At 36.0% G+C, this 18,464-nt stretch overlaps 4 protein-coding genes across 6 annotated transcripts; 2 read left to right on the top strand and 2 right to left on the bottom strand.

Annotated features, from left to right (window-relative positions):
• Positions 1–1,789: 1,789 nt before the first annotated feature.
• Positions 1,790–4,330, top strand: LOC124406671 (probable tRNA N6-adenosine threonylcarbamoyltransferase). The gene is made up of 4 exons (XM_046882184.1): positions 1,790–1,987; positions 2,495–2,936; positions 3,203–3,381; positions 3,466–4,330. Exons 1-4 carry the CDS (start codon positions 1,873–1,875, stop codon positions 3,735–3,737), a joined length of 1,008 nt encoding a protein of 335 aa, XP_046738140.1. The 5' UTR covers positions 1,790–1,872; the 3' UTR covers positions 3,738–4,330.
• A 1,470-nt stretch (positions 4,331–5,800) lies between these two features.
• Positions 5,801–8,247, bottom strand: LOC124406673 (derlin-1). Its single transcript, XM_046882189.1, has 2 exons — positions 7,672–8,247; positions 5,801–6,272 (listed from the first exon to the last, which is right to left on the bottom strand). Exons 1-2 carry the CDS (start codon positions 8,108–8,110, stop codon positions 5,965–5,967), a joined length of 747 nt encoding a protein of 248 aa, XP_046738145.1. The 5' UTR covers positions 8,111–8,247; the 3' UTR covers positions 5,801–5,964.
• Positions 8,248–8,799: 552 nt separating this feature from the next.
• On the top strand, positions 8,800–11,830 carry LOC124406670 (glycerophosphodiester phosphodiesterase 1). The gene is made up of 5 exons (XM_046882183.1): positions 8,800–9,678; positions 9,781–9,956; positions 10,202–10,403; positions 10,709–10,938; positions 11,056–11,830. The coding sequence occupies exons 1-5, from the start codon at positions 9,337–9,339 to the stop codon at positions 11,198–11,200; spliced, it is 1,095 nt and encodes a 364-aa protein (XP_046738139.1). The 5' UTR covers positions 8,800–9,336; the 3' UTR covers positions 11,201–11,830.
• Positions 11,831–11,836: 6 nt separating this feature from the next.
• On the bottom strand, positions 11,837–18,452 carry LOC124406672 (noggin-2-like). Of its 3 annotated transcripts, none has more exons than XM_046882185.1 (3): positions 17,916–18,452; positions 14,816–15,195; positions 11,837–12,599 (listed from the first exon to the last, which is right to left on the bottom strand). In XM_046882185.1, the coding sequence occupies exons 1-3, from the start codon at positions 17,928–17,930 to the stop codon at positions 12,209–12,211; spliced, it is 786 nt and encodes a 261-aa protein (XP_046738141.1). In that variant the 5' UTR covers positions 17,931–18,452; the 3' UTR covers positions 11,837–12,208. The 3 variants fall into 3 exon arrangements, with proteins under 3 accessions (XP_046738141.1, XP_046738144.1, XP_046738143.1); XM_046882188.1 differs by having other exon boundaries at positions 11,837–12,581; XM_046882187.1 differs by lacking the exon at positions 17,916–18,452 and adding an exon at positions 15,258–15,375.
• Positions 18,453–18,464: the final 12 nt, after the last annotated feature.

Below are 18,464 nucleotides of genomic sequence, written 5' to 3'. Positions count from 1 at the left end.
TTCATAATTTGCGAGGAAAACTCGAAATTGAAGTTGTGACTGAGAATTTTCTAACGCGACGTCTAGTTCGTAGTTCCCATTCCAGAAGGCAACATTCACCCAACGAATTGAGTACAGTTGTTGGTAAAATATATTTTAACTTTCAAGCTCATAAATTTCGTTCCAAATTTGAGAATTTTGAACGTGCTGGAGATCTTATTTTCACATGCATGTCGATCGCCTTGACTGCGCGCCAAATATCTAAGTTTAAATACGAGGCAATTTTTGGTGAACCTTATTGTTAGATGCGAGCTGGTACTCTTAAGCTTAGATGAAAAATAGTGATATGCATATCACATGAATTATACAGATACTGCTAGGTATACACTTCTTAAAAGTGTGTTGTAAAACCTGCAATCAAATTCGGTATTTGTTGAAAGATTAAGAATGGCAAAACCTGCTCTACTCATATCAGTGTAACCACTAGAGGTCTTGTCTAAGTTGCAGTGAAACATCTTCACGATTTATAATCTATAGACTAATTCGATTGGACTCACTAAAATAAATTTCTCAGATCTCGCTATTTTTTTATTCTGGGGTTAAATCAACAAACATTCACTGTAGCTTCTACAATAAATTGTTCCACGTATACTGTACATTAGTCAAAGCATTGTGTGACCTAATTTAAAATTTACGTAGAACCACTGATATATGTTAGGGTGTCCGTTATTCACCAAATTGATTATTTTTCTTGCGACACCCCGTAAATTTTTCAGTTTATAGCCTAAAACAAAATATCAGAGCAATAAATTGCTCCTTGTCCCAAACACAATACATTTTCCATTTAAATTACATGGACATTAACACTATTTACAATCAATTTTTCTGTTGAACACGTTAACATACAGTAATGAAAAAGTTTCTCAACTGTTTACCTTAATATCTTCAGAATTATATATTTTTAGAATCAACCCACTAAATTTCATCTAAATAATAATACTTTTGCCGTAAATGTAAAAAAATCCGAGAATATAGTTTGCAATTTATCGGCACATTTTTGGGAGATATTGAACATTGCTGACACCAATTCTTCGCTGCACCATATCAACGTAATTTGGCGAGGGGAATAAATTGCGTGCAGTCTAGAGTTGATGCGAGCAGCGCATCAAACACAGTAGCTAAAAAACGTGAACAGTGTGTAAATGATTGATAGCGTAATCCGACGATTGAAGGTGCCGTCCCATGCCGACGACGAACCAAAGAGCAACGGAACGAAATCTAGTTACTTTGAGAATTCCGTTATGTTCCATGAAGGTCCCATGCACTAAATCAAAGTTTTGAGTTTTTTTTTTACTATTTCAAAGAATACATTTATGAAGTACTGAGATCGTTAATGCACAAAAAAATGTACAAACATACATATTTATGTATTAAAAAAAAAAAAAAAAAACAGACGACGATAGATAATCTAGGATATAACTTTAGTGTAATTTTAATGTTCATGTTAATAAACAACTGATTAGTTGAAACAAAATCTACTTTTATTTCAAGAAAAATTTCGAATATGCAAGTTTTCCCAACATGCGGATGACCGACACGAGAGAAGATCATAAAATAAAAAATAACTTGAGTATTGGATGCCATATACGTTTATGATCATAATATTTAAAATATTTTTCGCATCATCAGTGATACATGTTTATATCATCCAAAAATACGATAATTTTTGCTCACATATGATAAAATTACGTTCCTGGGACGATATGCGCCATCTGTAGGATTGCTACACTGATCAACTAATGCGATTCATGCAATGTGTTTTGAATTAGTACTCGGCGCCTAATCATTTGAAAATATCGAAAAAACAGCTGTCTTATTAATTATTCTAACAATATGGTAATTGCCATAGGATTCGAAGGAAGTGCGAATAAATTAGGCATTGGAATAATTCGCGACAGTGACATTCTTTCTAATGTTCGGCACACTTACATCACACCACCAGGCGAAGGTAAATTGACCTGCTGTATCTAACCTCTCTTACACACCTTATAAGATGATAAAATATTCACACTTTACGATAAATACGCGTATTAGCTTCCTCATCCTACGCAAAATCTTACTAATATTAAATAATATTCGAAATCGAGATAACGCGCAGAAATTTCGATATCTCCTCTAAATTATGAGTATTCGAAATCTTCATATTTTTTTAGTATTTGAGTTAATAAAAAATAAACTTTTTAGTAAACATTTGCAAATCTACGTCATCTACAAATTTGTGCTCTAAGTATTGTTCGATGCAACCATACAAAGCATTTGAGGGCTAGTGTTTCAGCAAAGATTTCTAGTTTGTTGACATTGAACCACAGCATACAAAGTTGAGCCAGGTTCTGCAAGTAAAAAATTTTTTTAATTTACGCCATCTGCGTATAAATGCAGAAACTTCCAGATTGTCTTGAAATTTCACAGAAATTCTGACGTTCTATTAAAACTATTCTACTATTTCTTAATTCAGGTTTTCTGCCCCGGGAAACAGCACAGCATCATCGCCAACATGTTCTAGAAACTTTAAAATGTGCCCTTAACGATGCAAGTCTTACGATGAAAGATATTGACGTAGTTTGCTACACGAAAGGACCTGGAATGGGAGCACCTTTAACAGCAGTTGCACTAGTGGCAAGGAGTGTTGCACAGCTTTACAACAAGCCAATAGTAGCAGTAAATCATTGTATAGGACACATAGAAATGGGGAGATTAATAACAAAAAGCAAAGATCCAACAGTATTGTACGTTTCGGGAGGAAACACTCAGGTCATAGCATACTCTAGACAGCGCTACAGAATTTTTGGTGAAACAATTGACATTGCCGTGGGAAATTGCCTCGATCGTTTTGCAAGGCTTTTGAAACTATCCAATGATCCTAGCCCAGGATACAACATAGAACAACTATCCAAAGAGTAAATAACTAATTGATTATTTCTACTTGGCTACATTTGCTTACCTACTTCAGGAAACAAGCTATGCATTTTCAGAATTGTTTAAATTCTGGATTAACTCTTTACCATCAGTAGCACTGTAGGGATGAAAGTGTACTTCGAATCTATGTTTCAAATTTGCGTATGCATTTTCTTTTATGCAAGTACTATGTATTAATTTCTGATGCATATCTACTAATTTTGACTCCCTCCTTGCACTTAATAAATGCAATCTTCTACTTTAACAGAGGTCAAAAACTGGCTCCACTACCATATACAGTAAAGGGAATGGATGTGTCATTTTCTGGTATCTTGAGTCACATTGAAGAACGGCTACCCAAATGGTTGAAGAGTGGGGAATATACAAACGCAGATCTATGCTTTTCGTTACAAGAAACTTTATTTGCAATGTTGATAGAAATAACGGGTAATTAAATGATCTATCTGACAAGAAACAAAAGCATTACCTTTTTAACTTGACATCAAACCGTCCATTTGATTTGTCTAACAGAACGAGCCATGGCGCACACAGGATCGCAGGAAGTTCTAATAGTTGGTGGTGTCGGTTGTAATTTAAGACTGCAGGAAATGATGGCTCAGATGTGTGAGGAGAGAAACGCGACCCTTTATGCAACTGACGAACGATTTTGTATTGATAATGGAGTGATGATAGCTGTTGCCGGTTTATCACAGTTCAACACAAGTGGTCCCACACCTTGGCTTCAAACCACCTGTGTTCAACGATACAGAACAGATGCTGTGCATGTAGCTTGGCGAATTTGAGTCTTGAGAAGTAAAAACGAAATATTATGTATTTGGAAGTGTGACAGGGGCATGGTCTACAGCTCGTTGTCTGGTGGAGAAAATTAAAACTGATGACAGTAGGGTCAGTGAGGTGCTCTATGGGCTGATTCTAGCAGAACAATCTTACTATTAAAAGTTCGAGCGTCATTCGCAGTTTGGCATAGCAGACAATCACAGTTACCGATACTATCAACTTTTCGATGTAGCATCCATAAAGTATGCCAGTATGGTTGCGTTTTTGCGATAAATCCACGTAAAGTTCAATTATCGCATTATACAGACATATGTCCAACTGAGCATAAGTGTGTCTTACGGCTTCTGTATCGAAAAATAGTATTCACACCACAGCTATAGTACTTTCTGACCTTGGAACGAAAACCACTATTCCATGAGAATTTCAAAAATAAAATGAGTAAATTATAACAGAACTAAGTTTGTTCTGATGAAGAGTTGGATACCTGTACCTGTACATTGGTATATAATGTGTAACAAACATGCATAGATATCTATGTTATTTCACAAATTCTGTACCTAATATATTACGTTTATAATAAAATATACATTTATGTACATGACATGAACACACAGCAAAAAATTCATAGCGGTGACAAGACAGATAATATCAAATTTCCTGACTTCCTCCCGTATTTTTATGTTTTTGTAGACAGATCAGCATTTAATGTTGTTTGATTCCGATTTTATTAAATAATTGTCTACAATACTGTACTAACATGTGGTATAGAACTGTATCTTAAATTTGTCAAATCCAAATTGAATATTGAAGCTGAAGATTTCTAAGAAAGACATCTTACATTTGCAGTAGCATAATTACCAGTCTTCCGAGCCTGTCACCACCCTGAATATTATTACTGACACTTGATGTTCACATGATATTGGTACACATAAGTATGTGTATGTGATATACCGTTTACAACCATCGTGTATTTTTCTAGATACATTCAAATTTTCCAATATAGAGAGATATTTGCTAGGACGTGAATGAGAAAAGTTTTTCGAAGATTCGTTCCAAATTGGTGATTTTTTTTATGTTAATATAACGCGATACGCGTATTTTGCCAAATCAGATTGCTTCATTGAATCGGAAATTTGTTTTAATCATTAAAAATGAAATAACAAGATTGCATTTAGTTTTTTACAATTAACAAGGACAGTAAATTATATTACAGCAATTAACAAAGTTTCAATGTTGAGCTTCATGTTAATAATTATTCCACTAACATAAATAAGTATACCGACCCATGCGTAACTTGGTTATGCAGAGCCCGCCCACTCATTCACTATCAGTAACCAGCATTTACTCTGACCCTGTTCTTTGAGAATTATTGTGTTTACTAAGCATGCCTTACCAGCAAAGTGAGGAATGGAACTATGTTTTGTTGGAAGTACTGTAGTGCAGAATTTCGTAGTCCCAGAAACTTACTCCGCGGGCACTCAAGCAATAAGTGGTAGGTATATGATTAGATTTGATGTAATTAATTTCATCAACCTACAATAGCTCAACATTGACATATTTTTATAAATCTTAATTATCTTCAATTCACAAATTATACCACCATTTGCCATGGAAAACCGATCAGGCAACTTCGAAATGATATTTTCAAATTACATTAAATTTACCCTATCATTTTTAAAGTTGAAAAAGTAAAAAAAAAAAACTACTCATCTTCAGATATATATAACGTATACATGAATATAAACATGTATATGTGTACTATATGTATGTAAGGTGACCCAGGACTATCACCCCATAGGCCACCATTGCATTCCTCATGAAAATCTGCAACTATAATGACATTTCCCACAGGAAAGATGGTGTTTGCAAATTACAGCTGTTTGAAATTGGCTATTTTGGTGGCATCTGATGGCTCGGGACAGTTTTCGAGCGTACAATGATCAAATGAGGATTCGCCAGCCCTGGTAAACCTAATCTGATCCATTAGATGCTACCAGATTGGCTAATTGGAAATGGCTGTACCTAATTTGTAAACAATGAATTTTCTATCAAAAAGTAAAAAAGTTTCAATCGCGGATTTTCACAAGCAACACACGGGTGGCCTATGAGGCCGATAGTCTTGCATCATCCTATATGCTTCATTTACTCCCAGTTTCTTGGTATACTTTTACACTCACTCTTCATAAAATATACAGCAGATGTAAATTTGGTTTGATTAGGTATACATCTTGATTATTGCCCGAGAGGCTGGCCACGTCCCCACTGATAACCACCGTACATATTTCTGCCCGGTCTCTGCGGTTCCCTTTGTGCAGGAGCCGTTCCAAACCCTCTGAGTCTTGAAGGAGGGAAATAAGACTCGAGAAATTGTGGAGTTGCCAATAAATCTGGACCTCCGAATTCTTGAGGATATTTAAACTTCAGGAAGAAGTACAAATGTCCCACTAGGATGCCAACTAGCTCCAACATTCCACCACCAGATATCACAAGATTGAAAGCAAAGAGAACCCATGGTAGATACATTGCTTTGAACTGCGTCCCTGTAATAAATATATCATATTATTTTCTGTGTTTCTTTTTTCCAATACAAACTCCACAGTAAAATAAGTAAATCGGGACAATAGGCCAATAAATCGAGGTATTATGTCAAACATTTCTGTGACATTTAAAAGTATGATGTTTGATAAACGAAAGAGCGTTAATTTTATTATCACTTCGATAAATACTAGAAGTTTTTGAAATGTGTTTTTCAAGGTAGCAATGTAGCCTCATTAATAACAAATCTTAAGGTATTTGTCGTTTTATGCTTTTGTAATGAGATCATTTATAAAATAAAGAAAATTCATTTGAATTGTTCAATTGTCCAATCTTTGACACGACATTACTGTTTTTTTATGGTGCATATTGCTGAGATCAAACAATTAGGTTTTTTGAATTCCCAAAGCAATCAATCGTTTCAAAACTGATGAAAAAAAAAAAAAAAAGACTATTCACCCATGACATTAAGTTTTACACTTGTGCACTTTCAAAATGTGCGAACAATTCAAATTATGTTTCAGATATTTATATAACATGGAATTTGTCTGAAGCAAATAAAAACAATGCAAAGATATATTTTCTCAACAGTTATCCAGCATGATATTATACACAGAAAAACACATTGAAAATAAGTTTTGCCATTAATTGTTGGCATCGAAGTGGCGTGCGAATTATAAGGGTGTTTTTGAACAAGGCAATCTACTCTTAAAGTGGTGCCCCTGGTCAATTTCGGCAGTGACATATATATCACCACATATCTGAGTCAAAAAATGAAACGTGAAAAAAGGCTTCGCAGTGCGATTGTCTATGCAATTCCGACAAAAATACTTGAATACATTTTCATTTGACGCAGAAATAAAAAAATTGCATGCTTTCTATGAATTTACTATTGCGATTTCGAACTGTCGCAATAGACCAAGAGTACCCCCTTAAATAGAGTCATGATAAGACTTAAATTAATTCTTCAATCTTTCTGTGAATGCTGGATCATCAATAGAAAGATCAAAGTGCAAACATAGGAAGTTATTCGACATAAGTTTTCAGTTTGTAATCTGATTACGACAAAATATAAACATAAAATAGTTACATCTTGTGTACGGTTAAAAAAATAATGAACAAAAAAATTGAAAAACGAGTATTACTTCTTAAATAAAACTGTTGAGCCATCTTTTTTTAGGCATATTGTAAACCATTCAAACACCTGCAGTAGCTAAATGTTTCTCTTTTATGTTGGCTAAATTAACACAAGAAACTAGAATATAATTATTCTTCAGGGAATTTGTTGGGTAATTTATGGGATGACTTGGTATATTATTGCAACTAATTGTGTCAATGATAATTATGTAAAATAAGTTCTGAAAACAAACAGCAACATCAACTCTTATGAATCTGTTATCTTACCGAACCAAAAGTTGACGATAGTGTCTCGGTTGAGATGACACCATATGTAGAGTACACTGAGTACCATGGGGTCCATGAGAAGCGGAAATTCTCCAAAAAGTCCAGCGATGACACAGCAAACCCAGTTAAACAGAAGCATGTAAAAATAATCAGCTGGTCGTCCATCATACTCGCCACGTTCGAGCCTTACAGAATAGTTGTAGATGAAATAACAGTTGATCATAAAGTGAAATCCAGTTGTCGGTCCAAGGGGATAATAAAATACGCTGGTAACGGCTCTCCATATCTCAAATTTGTTAACGAATGGAACGTAGAATAGAACAAGTCGTTCAGGACTGAAAATACCGAATCTTCCTAAAAGAGAGAATCCCACGGATAAAAGAAGCCACCATCGAGTAAATAATGGCTGGGCGTTGAACCATTCTCTCAGTTCTGACATTTCGGCACTGTACTATCTATTTAGCCACTTTGACGTATGCACAAATCCAAAAACTGCAATAAATGTGTCTTAAACCGTCATACGACGACATCCACCACTTCGCTGCCGACAACGATTTACTCCGAAATTGCAGCATTGGCTAAAGGACGGTTTACAATGTCCGTGGCCGTAACCGTAAGCGCTTTAGGGTGCGTTCCGAAATTAGCTGGCAGCGCTGAAAACTCCCTAGGACAGAGACAGAGCTAGTCATAAACTCGGCAGCGCAAAAGAGATAAGAGATTGCCGATAGCACTGGGAGCTAATTTCGGAACACAGCCTTAGTATACGTTTCGGTTCCCCTAAAAATTAGAAGGCTCATGTACAATGGAACAACGCATTGCTTTTGGTAGCATCTGCAACGAATTCCCAGGCATGTGGTGAATATCTGAAATGTGATTGGCTGTCTGTAGGAACGCTTCAGTGTTAAGTTAAAATTTGGCCTACTTTACAGCATATAGCCATGGACACGTAATCGCCATGTCCATGAATGGGTGTTTATCACGTTTTTCCCCGCCAACTCACGGCTGCACACGGCTGTCATTCTCTTTATCTTATCATGCTCGGTACACAGACCGCGCACTCGGTCTCTATAGTCTATGGTTACAGCTTGATCTGTGGGGGGTCCTAGGGGAATATATTTACATTGAATATGTATGTACTAGGAATTTTTTGAAACAAGTTACTGTGAGTACAATGGCGTCTGTCATATGAGTTTGAAGCCGCGTTTGAAGCCGCGGATCGATCAAGAGGCAGTGCGCGTGGTGCGTGGGGCGTGTCCGTTCGGCTGATAAATCAACCGGATTAAACATGACGCTATGTATTAAAATCGGACTGTCAAAAATCTGAAAAGATGAGATAAGCTACAGTTCATAGGGAGAACAAAAAGAATCAAATTTGGAAGCATTAAAGGAGGTGAAAATGGCACATTCCAATTGAATTTTACCTTTGTAACGTCGCATTTGACATTCTAATTGGCAGTAAAATCTTCAAAGTTATTGATTTGTCATTAGAGATGAACTTCATTACAGACCGCATTTTGGAGTCGAAAAATATCCAAATGATATCATCCAACGAGATTTAAAATACCAGTTCCATCAAAATTCCAACATCGGGGCGACCTAATCAGATGCGCTCAAATTCATCTTCTATCTAATTCTCTGTAATACAATTGATCAGAATTATCCAAGATGAGTGGAAAGTACATAGAGATTTACACCGGGTGCTTCATGGCTTGGATTTACCTGCAAGCATCTTGGACTATTCTGACTAGCATCTTTTACCAATTCTCTGTACCATGGGCAATATGGGCTGCGCTGGTACTTACTATCGGTCTACAGGTGGCTAGAATTCCACCTCCGAGTTCAGAGGTGGTCAGAGAAGTATTAGGCCTCAATCCTTTGACAGCAGCTAAGGATGAACAAGGAGGTGATACTCATGGTGCTTCAGCTCATCTATATTGCATGAAAGTAGTTGGACATCGTGGGGCAGCTCTTGATTATCCAGAAAACAGCCTCAACGCTTTTCGAAATGTAAAAACTAACATACTAAAATTGTGATTTTTATCTCGTTATTTATAATATCATCAGTGTTAACTGTTCTCAGTTCATTGTTATGAGATTTTCCTGTTTTAGTGCAAAAACAGAGGCTGCAGTGCAGTTGAATTTGATTTAGCATTAACTAAAGATGGTATCCCAATAATATTTCATGACCTGACTATAGAGAGACTGACAGGAAAGTCAGGAACTATTAGAGAAATGACTTGGAATCAGTTGAAGGAACTAGACATCAGTCAATATCATCCTCTGAGGTATATGTCAGCCTTTAGACATTTTAGAATTCAAACATCATTTCTTTATTACAATTTTTGTCAATAAAAAAACTCTAACTCTATGCACTCGGTTGCATGTGTCAGCAAAAGAAGAAAAAAACTCAGTTATATGAGGATACAAACATTTTTGTCATTGAGCTCTTAATTACCCAGTTCTTGAAAGACATAATATTCTTTTGCAATTTCAAATACTTTCTATGTAACCCCCCGTATTTTCGTTTCAGAGAAAAGTTCATTGGAGGGGACAAAATTGCTTTACTAGAAGACGTGCTGACCGAATGCATCCGCAATGATCAGCGAATGTTCATCGATATTAAAGAAAAAAGCCTTGAAATAGTACAAGTTGTTCTGGATGCATATAGCAAGCATCCAAGTCTTTTCAAAAGAGCTGTAGTCACCAGTTTTAATCCAATCATTATTTACATGGTGCGTAAGATTGAAATTATTAATTATTTATCACAAATGAATATGAATTAATTGACAAAAAATGTGGTCGTTAACTAACAACCAAAGAAATACAAATAACAAGGAATCATTTTGGATATGCAGTTTGGTCTAATGTCTCGTGTCGAGAAAGGAATCTCGAGTTTTATGAATCAGCAATACTTTTGAATCATATAATTATTGCATTAACTGATAATAATATTAAAGTTAAACGAATTCTTATATCAGTATGAATGACAAATATTGCGTGGAACTATACATATAATAAAATTCAACATTCATTGCAGATTAGAAGGAAAAATCCAAAAATCGTGTGCAGCATAGCCTGGAGGCCTCAACTCATATCGCGAAAATCATATCAAGGTTTGGAAGGTCCAGGTCTACCGCGCTTCTCCAATCCCTGCAAACAAGTATTGGCTGCTATTCTAGACTGTCTACATAGTTGGGCTTTGCCACGGTTCACGTATCATTTACTGGGCCTCTCTGCAATATTGTTGCATAAAGACACTGTCACCCCGTAAGTGAATTTTTCCTTTTGTGATAAATTGAAAAACATTAAAGAATGTCTGAAACATGCAAAACCTTAATTGGGTGATATAGGAAAATTTCATTTTGTCTTTTCTTAACTGCTCAGGGAAGTGGTGAGGAAGTGGAACGTGCGTGGTGTTCGGGTGATTGTTTGGACCGTTAACCTACCCTCGGAAAAGCTTCATTATTCTAGGCTTCTCAGGGTGACGTATTTGACGGATACTTTGATAGGAGAAAAAAGCGCGGAATGAAGCCTTTACCAAATTACTGTACGATTAATACTAAATGATAAATTTATATGATAGGGAAGGTCTGATTATGGATCTGGCAGCTACCCAAGCTAGCAACAATTTTAAGTATTTTCAAGTATATAATAATAATATTTGTTATTTCATAACCACTTGCATTTCATCAATCAGTATTATACAACTCGACATTATTTTCATAGCATATACATACATATATCTGCATATGTATATATACATATATTTAGATCTATATATACTGCATTAGTTCATATTATTTATATTTAAAGCTTTCTCTTTATACACATGCATAAATGCAGCAAAAACAAAATAATATCCGAGAGTGCTGGCACTGGAATATCTGATTGAACAAGAGATTCTAAATCAAGAATTACTATTTCAAGTACAATTTTAATTTTGAAATTCCTAAGTATTTTAGAATTGAAACGTGTATAATATAAACTCTTCAACCCTGTTTATACAGCTAAACTTTTTTTATAAATCTATTTATATTTTATATTGACTTTTGTCGTCAAGTTATTTAATCACTCAGAGAGCTTGAATGATAATGTATACGTGCTGTGTTGATATCAAAGGTAACATAGTACGGAATATAAGCTATCCAGTAGAAAAATATTTGTTTCATTCCAGTCTCTACCTCTCTCTACTTTACTATAAGATCTGAGCTTACCAAAACATCACAAAGGATGGTAAGTATAAAATTCATGAAGTTTGAGCCCCCAAACGACTGACGAATATTTATAATGTATAAAAATAAAAACCAACTTTGTTAGAATGCCTTAAACTTACTTACACAGCTTGAATGTTAAAATGAATTCAAATTAAACTCCGTTTCTTACCGACCAATATTGAGAAAAAAAACATAACAGAGCATGGCGTGAATCTTTCCTTATGACTTTATCGGCTCATAAAATTCTACTCAAATCCTCATCAAATTCGGACTGACTTACGTCATTTCTATCCAGTATCTAGTCTTGGCTCAGTTGGCAATAATTACACCTGAGTTGTATCAGCGCTCTTGAAATGAATCACGTGAGAACAGGAACAGGCACACTGCGTGATGACTGGATACTCAACAGGCCGCCACTTGCATTCGCCTTCCCGTAGACAGTGCCACCTAAGGAACTTTTTGTAATTCGTATTGGAAGGGCGGCATTTCATGCCAGGAGGAACGCTGCAAGAAATTCCCTTCCCCTGCGAGCATCTTCCCTGTTTCAACCAGCGAGGCCAAAATCTTATTCCAAGATCTTTCCACCTCCATTGGACCGGACAAGACGTATATGCCCACAGCAACCGCCTCAGCTTCCTCTTCAGCTTTTCAGAAACGCGAGTCCTCAGTCGAGACCCATCGGGCAATCTCACGTAGCTAAGAAAAAATTGTCTCCTACTTATACATTGAATTTCGAACCTTTACATAAGAGTAATTCTTACTCAAGTCGAAAGGATTTGGAATTTTCGGATTTTCCAAACGTAGAAGTAATTAGATTTCAGCTTTGATCGGTTCAATACATTTCAAGTTATTTAAATAACAACATCACTAAAAATAAAATAAAAATTATGTCTACAGAAAAAATGAAAGGATTCAAATGAAAATTAATACAATAATTTTTCTACTATTTAAATGAAAATAGTTATGATAAAATAACATAAAAGATTCATTTGTTTATATTTTACGACCTTCAAATGCATATCCAAGTGGGAAGTTCCTAGGCTGACTCATCAAGGTCAGCCAAATTACCCACTTTTTTCTCTCAAACATAACTCGCTCTGAAAAAAGAAGCGTGTAGAAATAAATGTACACACTCAAACTTTCGTTCGTCAACAATGTCGGGAGATTTTTTAATATGAAGACAAAATTCAATGTTCCTGAAATACACAATTTTCTATTCAGATATTCTTTTTTAGAACAATTCAGTAGGTTGAAAAACAAAAATCTTCACCCACAATTCAATATGAACTGTTTTTTTTTTCTCAATTCATCATTAATTAAGCCCTTCTCAAATGAAACTGACTATTGCATACAAAATTTCCAAATATGATAGTAAAATTAACTTCCGCCGGCTCTTATTGTAATTGGTTGCGCTAAACTCAAATAAAATTTTTCATAAATTGAAAAATGGGAGTTTTTTTCGATTATGGATATGTTTTGAATTTTCACTTCCGTCGGAAATAAATTTAACTGATATATTTGGAAAGTCTGTGTGCAATGGTCAGCTTCATTCCAGAAGGTCTTAACGAAGAAATTAATAGCAAATGAACAAAAAATTTTCTCACACTGAAGCAGGAATAAAAATTTTCGCATTTTAATTAATTTTTTTTTTTTTTTTTAAAGAAAAACCTCTAAATAAAAAATCGGATATTTTGGCAATTTCTAATTTCGTGTTTGAAATCAATAATTTCCCATTATTGATTACGATCAGAATTATAATTATTTCTGTTTCTCAACAGTAAGAAAAATTGAATATTTTAAATCTCGGTGATTGTTATCTCAAACTGAGTTATCTTTCAAGAAGAAAATGTGATGAATTGTTAACTGATTATTCTTACAAATTTTTGATAAGGGACTAATAAAAATCAGTGGGTGCACACAAGAAAAAACGCTTCGTAATATAGTTTTACGTTGAACAAGCGGCCTTAGGCTGGCCGTGAGCCAGTCCTTGAACTTTCCGTTTTCACACTACAGGTTCCAAGTTCACAGAACAAAAATGTTAATATCCAATTCGAATTTCTAACTAGAAATTCAGATTCGTGATGAACGATTTGAAACTCTCGGATACCATATTACACGAAAATTACACGTTTTTTTTTATTTTGAGCCACAATAATGGATCCGCCTTTACAAATTTTGCAAGTCTGACCTTGGATTCGTTATCAGTGACCCAAAAAACCTCCCCCGACTAATTTCTACCAAACTCCGAATATCTTTAGATGTTTTTCCACCACATTGGAATCGAGAATTTCGCGAATCTGACATCAGATTCGTGATCAGCTACCCAACGAATCTTCGATTACCAATTTTCATCAAACTCCAAATGTTTTTAATTTCTTTTTCTCATCGTCAGCATATCGAATACGTCAAATGTACATTTTGCACATCTAACCTGAGATTCGGGAGCAGCAAACCAAAAAAACCTTGCGGTACCAATTTTCATTCGAGTCCATTTATCCATTCTCAAGATATCATCATTTATATTTTATTCTTTGGATGTTGTTATTTAAATAATTAAAAAAGTACTGAACCGATTAAAGCCAAAACTAATTAATTCTAAGTTTGGCAAAACCGTGTTGATTGAGATCAAAATCATTCGATTCTGGTAACTCGGTCTCGACATATCGTCACATACACACGTCCATTTGAAATTGATTGGATGTGATTCTCTAAGCTTGAAAACGTGGAGATCTAGTGAAATCTTTTTATTTTCGGGGTGAATAAAATAACCTCCCGTTCTCTTTGAAGGCAGAAAAACGGGCAGTTAAAAAATTAATTTAGCAATAAAGAAGAAAATTTCTGAATCACATCTGATAGTGAAAATTCAGAATCCTTCGAATTTGAGCGAGAATTACCCGTACAGACCAGGCATTTTTCATCCCGCTATTTACCCCAAGTGCAGAGCTTGCAAGGCTTCTGGCATATCTCCCGTCGGAACGAGACGTCCCCGATGATCAGCGCGGAATGGAAATTCCCAGGAGAGACGCGCCGTCGCATTCGGTCGCGAGTTTGACATGAATTCCGCATCATAATCTGCTCCTAGCAGGGCGAGAAGCCGCGTTTCCTCGCGCTCTTCGGGCGGCGGGTCCAGCGCGTTATCCGTCGACTCGGGGAGCAGCACCGACAACCAAGACTCGGCGGGCCGCAAGCCGTGGTCATGTGGGGACCCTGAGCCATTCTGCGAGTCTCCGCGAGTACGCGATTGCAGAAACGGAAGTGAAAGCAAGACTGCTACCCACCAGCCGCCCCACCGCGAAATGCAAGTCCGCATCTGGAAAATTATTCGTTTCATGAAAGGATAATCGTATTTAGCATTGCCCACAATTTTACTACCAGTACTATTCCAACTTCGATTAGCAATCCAGTCGATCATTACAGTCGATGACGACACCGCCTTTCGAGCTGCTTAATTGTAAGTGGGATACAAGAAAAATTAAACTTACAATGGATTCTAACCCTGCGAATTTTGCTGAAATACGGGAATGTGAATGCAGTTTGAAAGAAATTTCACAGGTTTATTGTGATTTCACAGGATCTTGAAAAACTTTTATATAATCTTTCACTATACAAACACTATACATAAGCGTCAAAACCGAGGTCAAAACTTTAAATGCATTCATTTCAAAACTACATTTTTCAAACTGGTTGACATCAAATATTGAAGTCTATACTATTAATTAAATTTAAATTTGGTATGAATCTGCAGTATATATCCCTCTGCAGCCCCTACCACGGGCATGGCGAAATTATTATCACAACTATTTAAAAAAAATTGAAGAATATCGAAAAAATAGAGAAATAACTAATTTTTCTTTCAAACAGTCGCCGTTTTTAAACATTTTTTTCCTCTTGGTACAGGCTGTAGCGATATCTTTACTAATTAAAGAAAGGTCGTTGTTTTTCTGTTCTGGATGAATGGGAGCACTGGAATCGTGTCGCTTACCTCAACCGTTTTTTTTTGTCGCGGCCGTATTTAGAGGTCCATAACTTTTTTTACCATAACTTAAACCCGAAAAAACGCCCGAAAACCAGACCTCTAGACCAGAATACCCCATATTTTTGCGATTACACCCTTATCGACCTACTTCAAAAAATAATCTTTATTCATAAAAGTTCCGCTAGTAAAGAAATTACGCAATCTCAAAAACGCTGTCGCCTTATGTGCCGTGGTTAGTTAACGCAGGTGTTGAACGGTGTGCATAAAGACTAGGCGTAAAGACGCGGGTAATACGAGTTAAGAGATCGATATCATTGCGATAGTATAATAATTCAATTACAGATGACGAATTCGCGATACAAATACAATGTAATAGTATATATCATACTTGTACGAGTATATTAGTATCCATGGTAAAATTATATGAGTCGGCGGAAATTATTTAAAATATAGGGACAAAATTTTTACAGATGAATCCTGCAGGTAAAGTTGAGCGACACGATACATACGTACATGTGGCATCCGCTGACAACTTTAATTCGTGTGTGCATAGTAATAAGAAGGAAAGATCGAACTGGTGAGCGAAGATCGAGGCGGTGGGAGCCGTGCGGCACCCACGCGGGGCGCGGGATGAAACCATCCTCCAAATATGGTGGTGGATACCCTCCTCCGCGCTCATCCCACGTTAAATACACCTCTCAGCTATCTATATCTATTTATCTTACTGTAATAACGACAAACCAACTCTTAACTCTCTCTCCACGAGCATTCTGTCGCCGCCAGCGTAATCACTTATAAAGGTATATCGCATGCGTTCAACGTGCATTATAATATATATATATTTGTGTGTGTGTGTGTGTGTGTGTATACATATATATGCCAACAAGCCTGTGTTTTTATTTGAACGCGAAACATACGAATTTAGATGGTATTTATTCTTTCAGTTATTAATAAATAATCATTTTTGCCATTACAGATATTTTTTTTATTTTAACTTTGTCGCTTTTTTATAAGTCATGAATTTTGGTCACGCTAATTTTACAACCGAGTAAACGTATAATGCACGTATGTACATACATACCTACAAATGTACATGTGTGCAATAGAATTAATTATTCACCGATGAGGCAATCTTTTAATTTTACTGATGATCCTGAGGATCGCACGTGTTCCGCAAGCATAGGTATAGATTATATACTATGCATACATAGGTATACTCGTACGAGAACGGCGTATACGTATGTCTACATCCGATCTACATATACTATACCGTTATTTTTTATTTCATTTATGAGTCGGGAGAAGCTGCGTACGCGTGCTATATACGTGATTTGTATAACTGTAATTTTGTGTAATATAGGTATATGTCATGTATCTAAACATTTGACATTTCAGAGTACAATAAACGAGCGCGTGGGGTCTGTTGCTCCAGGCGCCTGGAGTCTGGCTAATTTGAAATTTTTATACCTATTTCTATGACGATGAAGAGATTCAGTTTACGGTCTCAAGTGGTAGGAGAAATTGATAGTAAAAACGCGAGTAAATCGCACGTATCTACATGTGTATATTATATGTATGCCTGTATACGGGCGATAGTAAAAAACTGCTATTACTTTCGTCCGATCTGCACGAACCGAATCGCCGGATTGTCGACACACGCCGGCACTTCCAATATAAGTATAAATTTAAACTCCGTTCTTATTTTCAACGGAATTTTGTGCCGTGCAGCTACTAGTTTGAAGTTACGTTACGCTGAACTTTGCCTTGTCGCGAAATTAGTCTTCACGTATTTTTATTTCTATATGACCAAAGTTTCTTACGATTTGCATTTAATGCCATTAGAAGAAATGTATTTAAACTACTATACTTCGAAAATGTTCAAGTTTTCTGTACTTGAATTATAAGTTTCAACCTGTTGAATGCAGTCGTGTTAGAATGAAAGTGAACTGAAAGACGTACATACAAAATGGATAAAATTATTGAACATTCATTTATTATTGTAAATACTGTAGCTATATATGGTGCATGATTTATAATTATATATAATTTCTTACCAAATGACGCGTCATCGGGACGCCATCGGATTGCAGATTACTCCGTAATTTTTCTCTTTTTCCAGTCACCAGATCAGGACGAACCCAAACCAGAAAATGATGGAAATCCAAGTAGGTATCTTTTCTTGAAACTATTTAGAACCCGAGAAGCAAACAAATGTATATAACAAAGTGCGACTTGTTTCTGGTTTGTTAATTCTGATTTTCTTTTCCGTTCGTTGTCATTTTACTATTATTTTACTCATTTACGCATACAAATACAAGGTGAGCAGCAGATTCATCTTCCAAGACCCGACGAAATAGAGAAATATAATTGCTCAAAGCGCACTTTGGGAGAGTGAAATTTGTGCAAATGGAAATTCAAAGTTTGATATATTGGTATTGATCGATTAATTCGCTTCCGATATAGTAATGATTGAAGCTCCTCGGCAATACGATGCGCGCGAGTAGAACGTCGGCGCGTGTTTGTACCGTAGTGAGAATCTCTTTCGCGGATGGACGAAAGGAAGACAGACGGACAGACAGACAAACTACCCACACACCCCCTCC

The sequence above is a fragment of the Diprion similis genome, chromosome 6, assembly GCF_021155765.1.
Source record: "Diprion similis isolate iyDipSimi1 chromosome 6, iyDipSimi1.1, whole genome shotgun sequence".
Lineage (NCBI taxonomy): Eukaryota > Metazoa > Arthropoda > Insecta > Hymenoptera > Diprionidae > Diprion > Diprion similis.
This window is presented reverse-complemented; position numbering and strand designations above follow the sequence as displayed.

Bases quoted from the DNA above. Each gene is read 5' to 3' on its own strand.
- LOC124406671 (XM_046882184.1), top strand. From the start codon at position 1,873: ATGGTAATTGCCATAGGATTCGAAGGAAGTGCGAATAAATTAGGCATT. The intron at 1,988-2,494 runs GTAAATTGACCT...TTCTTAATTCAG, and splicing joins CATCACACCACCAGGCGAAG to GTTTTCTGCCCCGGGAAACA. The intron at 3,382-3,465 runs GTAATTAAATGA...TTTGTCTAACAG, and splicing joins AATGTTGATAGAAATAACGG to AACGAGCCATGGCGCACACA.
- LOC124406673 (XM_046882189.1), bottom strand. From the start codon at position 8,110: ATGTCAGAACTGAGAGAATGGTTCAACGCCCAGCCATTATTTACTCGA. The intron at 6,273-7,671 runs GTAAGATAACAG...TATTTATTACAG, and splicing joins TATCGTCAACTTTTGGTTCG to GGACGCAGTTCAAAGCAATG.
- LOC124406670 (XM_046882183.1), top strand. From the start codon at position 9,337: ATGAGTGGAAAGTACATAGAGATTTACACCGGGTGCTTCATGGCTTGG. The intron at 10,404-10,708 runs GTGCGTAAGATT...CATTCATTGCAG, and splicing joins ATCCAATCATTATTTACATG to ATTAGAAGGAAAAATCCAAA. The intron at 10,939-11,055 runs GTAAGTGAATTT...TTAACTGCTCAG, and splicing joins CATAAAGACACTGTCACCCC to GGAAGTGGTGAGGAAGTGGA.
- LOC124406672 (XM_046882185.1), bottom strand. The intron at 12,600-14,815 runs GTAAATAGCGGG...ATGTATAAGTAG, and splicing joins TTGCAAGCTCTGCACTTGGG to GAGACAATTTTTTCTTAGCT.